The sequence below is a fragment of the Recurvomyces mirabilis genome, assembly GCF_035927965.1.
Source record: "Recurvomyces mirabilis strain CCFEE 5264 chromosome Unknown scaffold_12, whole genome shotgun sequence".
Lineage (NCBI taxonomy): Eukaryota > Fungi > Ascomycota > Dothideomycetes > Mycosphaerellales > Teratosphaeriaceae > Recurvomyces > Recurvomyces mirabilis.
Window position 1 is genome coordinate 327,512 of NW_027041946.1, and position 13,422 is coordinate 340,933.

The following is a 13,422-nucleotide window of genomic DNA, read 5'->3' on the forward strand; positions in this document are numbered from 1 at the left end:
ACCCAACATGGATAATAGGCTTCCAGTCACTCCTGCATTATTTCCTACTCTTTGTTTATATCCAAAACTTGGGCCAAAGCTTACGCAGCTTGTCGTGATTCGTATTCCTGCGTCGAGCATATAACTACAAGAGCACGCGTAGCCAGGAAGCCAAGTATCCAGCTCAGAGTCACGGCATGGCATGCATACTAACTGGCCAATCAGGCCTGAAAGACCAAGGTCATCATGAACCAGCCATCTGTATACCTAGCCCACTGCTGGCGAAAGGAACAGGACTAGTCGGGCGACTCGTACGCATGCCACCAGGAAGAACAGGTAATGGTCTTCCAGGTGCAGGACTACTTGGCCTGCTTATTGCACCCATACCGGTGGGAGGGAGTGGCATCGATCTCAACATGCTTAGGGCAGGACTTGATGGCCGACTTATACTCCCAATGGGTGGTGGTGCAGGTAGCGGGACTGAGGGTGGAGGTGCGGGTGGTCCCAAGCCAACGACGGGGATACCGAAGTCCAGGTCTGGCAGTGAAGACATCGTACGGACTCTACGACCGCTAGCACGGGATGACGGACCGGACTGGAATGGAGTCGGTGATAGCGCGCGGTCAGTCGGTAGAGGCGTGGGTTTGTCTGAAGCTTCTACCGAGGCAGGCAGGTCACCACTGGCGGAAAGGCCACTAAAGGGGTCCGTTGGCGAAGGCTGCGCTGAAGAGGCCGGCGACATTACTGTTGTAGCAATAGTAGGTATTGATCTCGACGTCTGAAACTGCGCTGATGATCGGGAAGGACGTAAACTTCGGATTGGCGCGGTGTAAGAGCGAGCTGGTGCTTGGCCCGGGACCATGCCATGGGTGGACATGCGCATGCTGTGGGCGAAGGGTGCACGGTCTGAACGTACTTGTATGCTCGTAGGTCGCTTTAGCGACTGGCTATGAGCTTGCGCCATCGCTGCTGCGGAAGGTGAACGACTTCTGATGTCGTTCGGACTTGGCGACTGTGACACAGCAGGCGACGGCGTGGCCGAGGGAAACAGCGATAGCCGGCCAGATGGAGAGCGAGAAAGGGGCAGCTGTTGGCCATCCTTCGATGGGGGAGCGCCAGGCTGGGTGGCTTCGACTTTGGCCGTCAATACATGCACCGTCGGCTCTCCACTACTTGCTTCCACCTGATTGAACGAGCTTTGATTGTCCCTTGTGGGCGGCCGATTCTCCGGCGTGGATGGGTTGATCCTCAAAGGAAGACTGAAACTGGGTTGGCCAGATGCTCTTCGACTCCTGAAGCCGTCGCTCGACCGCGTGGAACCGCGCAGCATGCTCGCTCTCTGCGCATTGGCTTGCACCGTGGCTGCTTGAATCACAGATGTCCTCTTCAGTGGCGACCGATCGTTGGTCCAGGTAGCGGGCGATGGGAGGTCGCCAACGACACTATGCCGTCTCTCGTCTTCTTCGTGGAGCTTAGGCGGCGTCGGCATCCTCGAGTCATGCCGCGCCTTGAGATCTGCGGTGGCCCGAAGATCCGGCTCACTGACTGCCACAACCAACTTCCGTGGCGACGAGCTTATACGCCTGTTCTCCGTGGACTCCCGCTCAAGGTTGCGCTCATTTGACTGACGGTGCATATCAGGCATAGGCAATGGCTTCTCTTTCATAATCGACAGCGGCATAGCAGAGCGCCTTCTACCGCCCAAGTAGGATGCCAGTGTACGATACTGAGATTTCTGCTGGGGAACTTCGGCAGTCGCCTCGAGCTTGACAGGTTCTCTGACTTCGTTCCGCGGTGAGCCGCTCAGAGAATTCGCTCTCGAAGATCCGACCGTCGTAGCTACGGTTGAATGCGAGATTCGTTGATTGCTCCGGAGACTGTTGAGCCTGTGTTGGTCCAGCGACGCAGCTACCGAAGAATGTATTGATTGTGCATCAATATCAACTCCTCCGACGTCCAGGGACATACTGCTCTCGTTCGCCAACTGCTGCGCTTCTTCCTCGATGTCATCAATTGTTCCAGTTTCCGACTTCTCGTCATCATCTCGCATCCGGGATGGTGGGGACGAGAGTTGACTGAGCCTCTTTGCTGGTATCCCACGCTTCTTAGGACCAGCCATGTCTCTATCTACATCATGCGACTTCTGACTGTCCTCGTCCGCCTCCTCCTCCAAATCATCCTTCAGCGTACTTGCAGCGGTCCGAGATCTTGTCTTCAATCCCCCTAGCACCTCGATCTCCTCCCGTATAGCCACCATCCAACTGTTCATCTCCGTTGCATCCGGCATGACCAGCAGCAGATTTGAGGCAACACGTTTCGAAGCCGCACTTCGCAACCCTAGCTTCGTGAACAGCGAGCCACTGGTGGGCACGATTACACCCTGCTGATCTACCGTCTGCGAAATTTGCAGCACGAAATGCTTTCCAGGTATCAAGTCGCAAGCGAAAGCCGCCGAGTCCTTCCCAAGCTGAAGGACTCTCTCCGGCAAACGATTGGCCGGACCAGTCTCAGCATACTGCAGCAGATAGCCAGCCGAAACGAGCACAATGACTTTTCTGGGAAGCTCGGAGGAAGTGATTGAGCCATTGGCAACATGTCGTAGCGATGTTTTCGCGCTTGGTCGGGCTTGAATGCTTGTGCTGTCATCTGTGCTGCCTCGTGGAGTGGTTTCAGGTACACTGAGGATGGTCTGCCGGTACTTGTTCTTCTGTAGCACAGTCTCGGCCGTGACGGATGACACCCGGAGCGTGCCATCTTTTGCCGATTGAGGATATGCTTGGAACAGAGGAGGTGGTTCAAAGAATGCTGTGCGTCGCGTAGGCGGTCCAGCTGGTCTGTTATTCGACGTCCTCGAAGCAGGTCTGTCGATATGCCTGCGGAAAGAAAGAGCACTTGCAGACCGTGCCGGTGCATCCACGGGTTTCTCCTGCGCGAGTAGATCGAGTCTCGAGGTACCCGACTGCTTGGTCTTCAGTGCCGGCGTTGGTGCGAGACCAGCTTCGGCATATCCGCGCGCCTTCTCTACTTTAGGTCTGCTGAAGAGGTTGAACAGAGACATTTTTGAGACACGCGGCCGCAGCTGTGGCGGTTGCTGCGCAGACTCGGTCACGGCTGAGAGTTGCGCAGTAGTCGCATTGTCTTCATCCCAAGGGTGGTGCGAGTTCCTAGATCGTACGCTTTGTCTTTGAGTCGTCAGGCGGTCGTCACTTGCTGTTTGCGTGTGCCAATCGTGGTAGTACACCGAGAGAGGCGTCGAGGCGGCATCGGCGAAGGAAGGTAGTCCCATCCGGGGCCGTCAAGCAGACGTCGAGACAAACGGGCGGGCTTATACACAGGTGAGGCAGCGTCGGACAGTGCTGCAGGTGTCCGAAGACGCGTTTCGCAATGCCTTGCTAGCGACCGTTGCGCGTAAATTGAGGTTCCACGCCGTGGCTTTGTGGCGTGACTGTATATGGTCGGTACCGATAGAGTCGGCCATACAGCACAGGACTCGGTAGTTTCGTTGGGTGTATGTCGCTTTAGAAGGTAAGAGAAATAGACAGGACTGGAGTAAGTAGGATGTGAGGTCAGGACATTCTAGCATCACGCGCACGTCTCTTTTTCTGGTCGGTAACTAGTGTCGACTCTGACCATGGATAGTCCAGGGCCAGATTGTGAAGTGGGCTTTCATGCACGGGCGTTGGGCGTTTGCGCCTTGTCGCGCCTTGAGCATCCGGAACGCTTGCCGGGACTTGAGAGTTCGAGTCGAGCTGGAGTTAAATTGAGCTATCGTGATGTTCATAGATGATAGTTGAAGCCATCGGCAGTGAACAGACAGGTATAGGCGTGAGTACACACAATAGAGCCGTCTGGATATCGAATGTAAGAGTTATCATCACGGCATACCGTGAACCGACGAGAGCGTACGCCAACATCGTCGTGTTTCATTTGGACCAGTACTTCGAAGTGGATATGGCTGCGCTGCTCGGCTGTCTCAGGCGAGCCGGCTGCCCCCGAGCCTGCCGGTGAGATGTGATGAGAAATGATGGAGCGTCTGCGCCGTCTACTGTAGGAATGAACGCACGTTCGCAGAATCGGAGTGAGCTGCGGGGAGGTAATGCTACAAGCAATCCCGTCTGACAGCATCATGCTGATAAGTGTTGACAAGGACAAGCATCTCGTCAATCCTGGACAACGGTGGCGGGGTCGTAATGGAGGTGCATCTGTCACTTCCACGGTCTGGCCGAGGCCGTCCAAGTCGCCGGTAGAGGTGGGACATATTCGGTTTGGGCACCAATAGCAAACAGCGAAAAGTCAAAGTCAACGAATACTGTATAAACTGGTTGCCAAGACCACGCTCTGCCACAAGACCACCTGCGCTTGAAGACCACGTTAAAAATTGATAAAAGTGTAATCAAATCTTATAAGACCATGGTCTTGGCAATCAGTTTATACGGTTATTTCTGGTGCTGTCGCTCGACCACAATCCTTGCAAGGCTGCTGCACTCCAGCTACGGCGCGAGCCACGCAGCTGGCTGCAGGTCACATGCACAACGGCCTGACTGGCGTTTGCTGCTCTTTGTCCCGTTATTGACTCCAGCAGCAAGCATGAGTGGAGGCCAGCTGACAGGATTAACACGACAACGTTGATGACAGAACGATCGTTCGTGCAAACATGCCGGACATTAACAGCTTGCTCACTTCGCCATCCCCGAATGGAACATCTCCATTGAACGCATCACGCCCACGCCGAATATCTTTGAACCATATCGAGAGAGGCAATGGCCCGCCTTCACCACGATCACCCCCTTTGTCTTCACTCCAGGCTGCGGCGACTATAAACCGTGGCCTCCAACGATCACCGGGCAGCAACTCTCCAGTCCGCAGCATGCACGGTCTGGAGCGCAGAAGATCAAGTCTCATGAATAATCTCATCATCAACGACCCCACCGTCCCTGCTCCTGGCGAGCTCCAGCAAAGTAGCAGCAACCAATCCTCGCCGAGAAGCGCTCGCAGATCTTTCGTCATGGCCACTGCAGATCCACACCACCACCGGCAGCCGAGTCTAGGAGAGCTGCACCAAGAGCTGGAGAATGAGCAGGAGGCACAAGTCAACAGGCTACTGCAGATGATACGGCTACAGCAGGATCAGCTGGCTACTCTGCAGAGGCAACAGCAGTCACATGAGCCTTCACCAACTTCAAGCGAGCAATCGCATTTCCAGACACCACCGTCCACTATTCATACACCTGCCAGCACAGTGCCAACAGAGCCCATATACTCTCGACCTGGATCAATTTCTGGTCTACCGCCAGTGGCTCCGCATGCTGGCCATTTCAATAGACCGCACTCTCTCTCGCGACAAAGCTCTTCCCGGCTGTCAAATGCCGGTCAAAGCCCACGCGCCTTATCTCCAGCTATCAGACCAACATCCAGCGGCCTAGGGCCACACACTGAAGACTTCCTGCTTGGAGGAGGGAGAGATGAATGTGCTTTCTACCAAGCCGAGACACAGACTTTGACTAGGGAGAACCAGATGCTGAAGTCGAGGATTCGTGAGCTAGGTACGTGCTTCACATTTGCAAACCATTTATACATGTACCAATGTGTTGCTAACATTCTGCATAGAACGACAGATATCTGACGCCGGTACCACAAATCCTGCTGCAACTGTAAGCGGCACAATGATGCCAGTCCCGAGCTCGCCACTAGCAAGTCCACCTGCGACCTCCACGAGCCAAGAAGCTCCTGCACTTTCTGCAGCGGCCGAGCCGATAACGCAAACCGAATGAGTGTGAGACGAGCGAATGTGTTACGATAACGATCTTGATTGTTATGATGGGATGTACTTCAGCGTGGAGTTGGCTGGTGTCGTTGTTTCAAAGCAGGCAGAGCTTTGCTGCTCACTTGTGTACGGTAGTAGGTGGTGCTATCGATTTTGTATGCTCAATGCCAAGACAATACTCCTCAGGCCTTTTCGCAATGTGAGCACCGCAGAACGTAAGGTATACCGGAGAGGAAAACTTAAGTCATGCTTTTGGTTGGGTACTCTCAAGATTGCATGGACAGTCATCTCAAGTATTATCTCCCAGACTCCAGAAGACGGCCATGCAGTATGGACCGCACTGAAGGGCCGCCAGTGTATACTCCGAGCAAAGATCCACGGTAGTAGTGACCTCGATCAGCACTCAACTGAACGCCTGCCATTCAACCGCAAGAAGTATGGCGACCAAAAGTGCACATGGACCAGTTGACCCCGTAGGCATCAGCTGGGAGGAAACATCCGCAGAGCAGACGTTTACCTTTTGAGCAATGGAAAGAAACCCAAACTTCTCGACCCCGCCGTGCAGGGAAGAGCGCAGTCGAATAGGAGTGGTAAGAAAACCCCATCCTTCGAATTCCACCTCCGGATGGGGGGCCTGCACTCTGCAGGGAACGGAGGTTTCACTTGATCGTTCTGGTCGCGCCTCCAGTAGCGGAGGGTGTGGATACGGCCGGCCTCGAACCGACGACTGACCCAGTCAAAACCCCGAACGGAGAACAAGACTGGCGCTCTACCGACTGAGCTACGTAATTGAGATGCGAAGGTTGATTGACTTGTTACATATGCTTGGAAGCTGGGAATGCGCCGGGGAGTGACGTTGGTTCGGTGGTGTGAAGCAGGGTGGCGAAGCCAAGGGGCGAGAGTGCTGCGACAAGTCGGTGCGATATATCATCAAGGGAAGCTATGACACGGTATCACGTCAAGAGGACCTACGGGATCGCTATGGCTGCGGTGGTTCGGGTGCGAAAGTAGCGAGAAGCGCATTCTTAAGGACGCGCAGAGAGTGCCTGTCACCGTAGGTAAAACACAAGGTCGGCAGTCGAAGCAATACAACATGACCGAAAGGTCGCGAGGACAAGATCAGAAGCGACCTCTTCGCAAAGAATAGCTCCTCGTCAAAATTGCAACCGGCGGCTGCCATCTACTGAGCGGCCGGGACACGAAAAATTGGGCGCAGGGGGTTTACGAAGCCCGGGCAAGGACGAAATCTGCCACGCCGCCACCGAAAAGCAACACCGAGCCACCCTTGACGGTGAATTTCAGACTGTTCTCCCTTACGGCAGGCCAGCTAGATCATACACTAGTTCACATGTATCGACTCCGCCACACGTCGCTCAACTTCTCAACTTCACCGCTTACGAACCTCTCCTACCTCATCCAAACCACACTCCGGCACAGCACAACAACCACGACCACCATGCACGAAGGCACAAAACGGTGATACAAACGAAACACCACTTGATACATGCAGAAACTAGCTAAACAGACATAGTAGCAAAGCAAGAGCACACTAGAATAGAGGCGCTGTGGTATCACAACAATAAAACCGCAACAAGATCTTTTCGAATTCCTCTCCGCCTGCAAAGGACCCGCCGCAGGATATTTCCGATCTTCAAGCTCCCGTGTCGATGTTTTATGCAGTATTAGTGACACGTTAGAAAAGTGTTTGCCCCTTCCAACCACCCACCCCCTCCGCACTTTGCACTGCTTCGCTCCATTCCCACGTCGATTCGAGAGCCTTTACTGTTGCCGCTTCCACACCACATTGCTTTCGTCCCTTTAATAAGCTCCGCACAACATCGTCCAAAGCTCCAAGCAACAACATTCATGGTAGTACACCCTGCAGCCTGAGCTCGCAAAGATGGCAGTTCTCTGTTCCGTTGATCAGAACGAGAAAGCCACCTCCACAACCCGTACCAAAGTAATAACAGGATAGCCATACCATCACGAGCACCCTAACCCCTCAACGAGAACCCGCCCTTCTTCCTGCTCTTAGCATCCTCCACAGGGCGTCCGCTCTCAATCCTGCCCTTCTTCTCCTCCAGCTCCAGTCTTTGTCGATCGAGCTGCTCCTTCATCTCTCGGTGTCGGGCATACAGCTCCTCTTCAGACTGCTTGAGCTTGTTCTCCTTCTCCTGCACTTTCTGCTGGAACACCATCTTCATCTCCAACTCCATCTTGGCCAGCTTTTGCTCGTGGAGAGATCGCTCCTCTTCTTGCTTCACAGCCGGATTGACCTCCTTGAAGACTGAGGGGTCTTGGGCGACACCCATAGCAGTGAGCTTGTCGGAGCGGTAGTTCTCGTAGAGAGTGTTGTTGGTGTGCTCCTTCAGCTCTTCCATGTGCGTGCGGATGAGCATTTGGCGGAGCTTGACGAAGTCACAGTGCTCCTCGTTGTCGACTTCAATCACGCCCCATGGGTATCGGCGGCCACGGACTTTACGTCCTTCCGGTGTCTGCACCTCGGTATTGGCGCCGACGACTGCGAAGGGAACCTTGGACATGATCTCGTTGTTCTCGGCGATAGTCTCCTCATCGTCAAGCTCGTATCGTGGGCCCTCGAAGATCTGTATGTTGTGGTATTGGATGTCGGCAAGAATCTGGAGAAGACTTTATCAGCAGCTTTTCACTATTTGGGACATGGCATACTCACGCGCTGCTTGAAATGCTCAATCTCATCATCGGTAAGTGTATCTGCTTTGGCGATCACTGGAATGAGGTTGACCTTGGTATGAAGTCTGCGCATGACCTCAACATCAAGCGGCTTAAGGGAGTGACCAGTAGGCTGGATGAAGTAGACGCAGGCGTGGACACGGTTGTCAACGATGTTCATGCGATTGATCTTGTTCTCAGCGTCCAGGTAAGCATCAAAGCGCTGCTCGATGTTCTCCAAGATTGGTCGCCACGAGTCATCGTTGTTGACGAAGTCACCGAAGCCAGGAGTGTCGACGACGGTCAAGCGGAGGCGCACGCCATTCTCCTCAATGTCGGCACTGATGCTTTGTATGCTCACAGTCTTGGGCGCAAAGTCGAGAGATGGCTGCTTGTGCTCCTTGGGTGGGTATAGCGAGGTGTTGAAGAGAGTGTTGACGAGAGTCGACTTGCCAAGACCAGATTCACCTGTGAAGCCTGTTAGTTTCATGGTGGAAAGGGTTTGAAGGAGTGAATATTCCGCTCACCAACGACCATAACGTTGAAGTTGAAGCCTTTTCGCACACTCTTGCGATGCCATTGGTTGGGCAGATTGGCGAAACCAACATATCCAGTGAGCTTCCTGCGCACAATATTCCTCATGTCTGACGCAGCCTGAGCAGCAGCCTTCGGGTCCTTGGAAGTGATGGTCTGTGGGGCAGTCTGACCGGCACCGCCATTCGGCATAGGGTTACTGGTGCTGACGAGCGGAGAGGTGGGCTTGCCATTGGGGATGGCTTGGTTGGGGACAGGCGAAGCGCGAGCAGGAGGGGCCGAAGCCGGCATAGCGCCTGGCATGCCACCTGGCATCCCTGACATTGACCCATTTGCTGTGGCTGGACGTGAGTTAGTAGTGGACGACGCGATGCTGACATTTCGGTTCGAGAGGTCGGCCGAGCCTGGTCGAACGCTGCGAGCGACAGAAGCTGTGCCAACGACGCCGGAGTCGACGGGGCTGGGCAGTGAGGCCAGGCTCTTGCGGCTGCTGTGTGCTACGAGGATGGACATGGCGCATACTATCTCATGCCAGCTCGATGCCACGTGATGTATCTTTCTCTTGGGAAGGGAGTGATGGCGCGGCGCGCAAATGATGGTGGAAGGGGGTGGTGATGGAGGAGGTGGTGTGTGATGGGTGGGAGGAGCTTACCCATTGCAAGTGTGTTTGTGCAGTGAGCGCAGTGTACCTTCTCGAATTACGTCTGTAGCAAGCGCGCACGTGTCAGTCCTGCTTCGTGTGGTATTTGCAAGTGCGAAGGGAGTCGTGTCGGAAGTGCAGCCGATGATGCTGGTGTGCGTGCTACTTACCAGAAATTCTGGAGTGCCGCGTCGTCCGAGGCTCGTGACTTCCACTTGTCCAGCACGGGCCGTGGCAGAGGGTGGTGTATTAGTGAAGAATGAAGACTTGAGAGGGAAGATACCGATAGCAATGTCGTTGGCACGGCAGTCGGGATGCCTGGGAGCAGAGTGGGTGGTGTAGTGAAGACGGCACGGGAAAATGGGATTATTGTATAAGCTGGGATGGAAGTCGCAAAGGGGCTTGATGACCCTGCTTTCGTGGACTGCGCCCGTGCCCTCCACCCGCCCTAATTCTCCGCACTGCTCAGAATAACAACCTTGTCTGGACACCAATGGGAAAAGTCCACCAAACAATAATCTCCCGACCAGCCAAGTACCGAAAGTCTATCGCTATACAGCGACTTCATACGCCATTGTTTGTCACTACCCCGAACAAGACATGCTGTCGTGCGACTTCGACCTGCGTCCTCGTGCCATACATGCACGTTGCTTGATGCGGCAGCTGCTACTGTAGTCTATGCAGACGTTGCGCGGAGAACACTCTACTCCGCATGCATGCTCACGAGGCCCGGATTATGTCCAGCCGTTACATGGGTCTTGCTACGATATGGAGGCATAGTCGGAGTTAGGCTTTGGAGCAGGCGATGATCATCCGCTTCGCTTCCAGTCGCTCTGGTCTCTCACCAACACTACCGGCCCATCATATGTCTTGTGGCCACCTGCAAAGTAATATACCAGCGCGAACACCAGGATCCCGACGAATATGACTGGAGCCTGTTTTTCATCAGCATGCGTTTCAAATTGCTCCGCGGCTCAACATACCCAGTTCATCTCCTCAAGTGTCGGTCCAGGTACTGACGGAATGACGATGAAGATTAGTGCGAAGAAACCGTAGAGCAATGCCAGAATATTGATAGGCATGCCCAAACTCCCGAGTGACCACCTTCGCTCTGGGAGTGCAGGACCGTAGAGTCGGCGATAGACGAGAGTGCCTATAGATACGAGGTAGGTGACAAATAGAGCAATGAGCTGCAAGCTGACGATCTAAGAAGGACTGGTCAGTGGCAGGCGTGATAATCCGAGAGCATATGTACGCTTACCGCCTCGAAGGCCACTGTACTCCCCAAGTCGATCAAGCTGAGCAGGATGGGTACAATGAACGCGAGACCCACAGCCAACAGAGGCACATGGAAACTGTCACTAACCTTCGCCGCGTCAGTCATATCTTACTGCACCAAGCCATATCGCGTCGCGCACCTTAGCAATGTGTCTACTGAACGGCAGACCTCCATCGCGAGCGAAGGCGAATGTCTGCCGTGACGCCGAAGCCATGAAGTTCGCACCACCAAGGAAGATCAGCAATATCAGCACCGCCGTCAATGCCTGAGCGCCCCTAACCGATCCTGTGGTATCCACATATACCTGAATGAATGGAAACCCAGTCGGCGAGTCCAAAGCATCTGGATGGAATGCGAAGCAGAAAGTCACCAAGACGATGAACCCAGTAACCGCTCCTAGCAGATAGCTTCCCATGATGCCACGCGGGACGGTAACACTGGCATCTTGAATCTCTTCCGAAAGGTGTGCCGCTCCGTCTGATCCGATGAGCAAGAACAACACGGATATCTGTGCAGTAAGGATCCCGAAGCCTGAATTTGGCCACTCATTGCCGTTGGTGAAGGTCCCGAACACTTCGGAGGCTGAATTTCTGGGTGCCATCACCCAGAAGATGATGATGTTGGCTGCGAAGGCGATGATGAAGAAGCCTGCTGCGATGATCTCCAAGATGGCGAGGTATTGTGCGAGGACGGTGTTGGCGATGAGGCCGGCGGTACTGAACATTACCACGAAGAGCCAGACTTGCCCTAAAAGCCAGGAGTTAGTGTCTGTGATGGTCAAGATATCCGGACAGCATCTTCCGACGTACAAGCTTGTGGAACATAGTCTGGATTACCGGCTTGAATGCACGCCTGGGAAAGCTGGCCTATGAGGAAGAACCCGCTTGCCATACCAACGAGCCAGGAAGTCGTGAGGAGCCAGCCGGCGACGTAGCTGATGAATTTCTGCGCCTTGGGATGTGCGAATTCCTGATCACATAGCACAAAGAGTGGTCAGAACCGTCCCACCTTCGTTATCTGGAGCGATATCACCCACGGAAGCCCAGTGATACTGCCTACAATTGGGTCAGCGGACAGACCGTTGGCGAGGTGAAGTCAGCTCCCGTTGTCTTACCCGCCTGCCGTCGGAGCAATGGACGCCATCTCGGCAATCGATGCTACCATCGTGCAGTAAAAGATAGCGCTGCTGATGTACACCACGATGAGGCCACCGGTTCCAGCTGCTACGAGCCCGCCTGTTGTACCACTACACATGCTGTCAGTTCAAGTACGTGCCGAGAAGTCAGGTAGCACATTACCAGATTGCAATAGGCCAGGTACCCATCATCAAGCACATGAAAGAGATGATGCTCAGAACACGAAAGTTTCGCTTCAACTCTTGTTTCTTGCCTAGTCGCTGCATGTCCATGTGATCGAGCGTGCTCTGCGAGTTTGATCAGTGATTGGACGGTTGCCAGCTGAGCACGACGGGTAGATATACATCATATCGACTGTTCGATTCAGACACAGTGTTGATTTCATTGGGAATCATGCCCTTCTCGTTCCTCGAACTGTCGATCATCATGATGGCGATCCGCTATCAAAAGGGCTTGGGCGCATGAATATGTATAATCAAGAACAAGACAGTGTGCTGAACGATTGGAATAGATGGTCTCCACGGAGAACTTCAGCATGGCAAAGGATTCCAGAGTTAAGGTATGGTTACAAGGCAAAGTCACTTCCGAACATCGCAGACAGAGTAGCGTAATACCATTGATTGGCTGCTCTCGGCCTACCCTTTTGATCGACTGTGCCACAGACGTGCAGATGGCGTACAACAATCAAAGTGCGGCACTATCATGCCGTCAGAGTGTATGCAAGCTATCTGCAAGCTATCTGCGGAAATACACAAGGGGCCAACACAGAAGCGTACACCTTCAGATCGTTATTGTGTTAAACGTGAAATCAGCGGCTGGCGCAAGATCTGCTACTGCTTGCCTCAACGGCACGATCAACCAAACGATTTCGAGGTCTCGTGCCCGAGATTTTACTCGTTCCGGTCTGTCGAGGCAAGTCTTGTCACATTCATGTAGCCGACCACATCCCATGCTTGCTTCTACTGCATGACTTGCAGCTCCCCTTGTCAACGCTTGGGGGATCTAATCCCAATGGCTCCGTAGTAGAAATGGGCAGTCATGCCGTGTGCAGCGATCCTTCAGCTGAGAGTTCCAGCGCAGATTGTTCCTATCTGGGTGTACATGGACTCACTCCATCAGAGCCAAGGCAAGGAGTGCATGCTTGGTGAGGACGAAAGTGGTTAGCAGGCACCACGGGAGCGGACGGAACTGGCATTTCCGCGACCCCACCACGCCAACGTCATCCCGTGAAATGCATGTGACAGGTTGCAAGCAACCACAACAATGAGGTGACCTTTTACAACGTTACTTCTCTTTGCTTCTACACATCATCTCGACATGTCAATCCTCCCATCCGCGCCGCGACAGCCTTGCGATAAGCAAAACCTTTTCCAAGCAATGAACAATCACATGACTCCGA

General features: G+C 53.9%; 4 protein-coding genes and 1 non-coding gene across 5 annotated transcripts; 1 reads left to right on the forward strand and 4 right to left on the reverse strand.

The window, feature by feature from the left end:
• Positions 1 to 223: 223 nt before the first annotated feature.
• LTS14_005141 (uncharacterized protein) lies at positions 224 to 3,037 on the reverse strand (the record flags this gene model as incomplete). The annotated part of the gene is made up of 1 exon (XM_064837840.1): positions 224 to 3,037. The coding sequence occupies one exon, from the start codon at positions 3,035 to 3,037 to the stop codon at positions 224 to 226; it is 2,814 nt and encodes a 937-aa protein (XP_064694544.1).
• A 1,596-nt stretch (positions 3,038 to 4,633) lies between these two features.
• LTS14_005142 (uncharacterized protein) lies at positions 4,634 to 5,750 on the forward strand (the record flags this gene model as incomplete). Its single annotated transcript, XM_064837841.1, has 2 exons — positions 4,634 to 5,522; positions 5,587 to 5,750. 2 exons carry the CDS (start codon positions 4,634 to 4,636, stop codon positions 5,748 to 5,750), a joined length of 1,053 nt encoding a protein of 350 aa, XP_064694545.1.
• A 693-nt stretch (positions 5,751 to 6,443) lies between these two features.
• On the reverse strand, positions 6,444 to 6,533 carry LTS14_005143. The gene has a single exon. It is a non-coding gene; the product is annotated as a tRNA-Thr (tRNA).
• Positions 6,534 to 7,737: 1,204 nt separating this feature from the next.
• Positions 7,738 to 9,481, reverse strand: CDC3 (Cell division control protein 3; the record flags this gene model as incomplete). The annotated part of the gene is made up of 3 exons (XM_064837842.1): positions 7,738 to 8,382; positions 8,436 to 8,902; positions 8,962 to 9,481. The coding sequence occupies 3 exons, from the start codon at positions 9,479 to 9,481 to the stop codon at positions 7,738 to 7,740; spliced, it is 1,632 nt and encodes a 543-aa protein (XP_064694546.1).
• A 936-nt stretch (positions 9,482 to 10,417) lies between these two features.
• LTS14_005145 (uncharacterized protein) lies at positions 10,418 to 12,295 on the reverse strand (the record flags this gene model as incomplete). Its single annotated transcript, XM_064837843.1, has 8 exons — positions 10,418 to 10,543; positions 10,592 to 10,813; positions 10,870 to 10,974; positions 11,027 to 11,634; positions 11,697 to 11,856; positions 11,924 to 11,942; positions 12,002 to 12,133; positions 12,186 to 12,295. The coding sequence occupies 8 exons, from the start codon at positions 12,293 to 12,295 to the stop codon at positions 10,418 to 10,420; spliced, it is 1,482 nt and encodes a 493-aa protein (XP_064694547.1).
• Between the last annotated feature and the right edge of the window lie 1,127 nt (positions 12,296 to 13,422).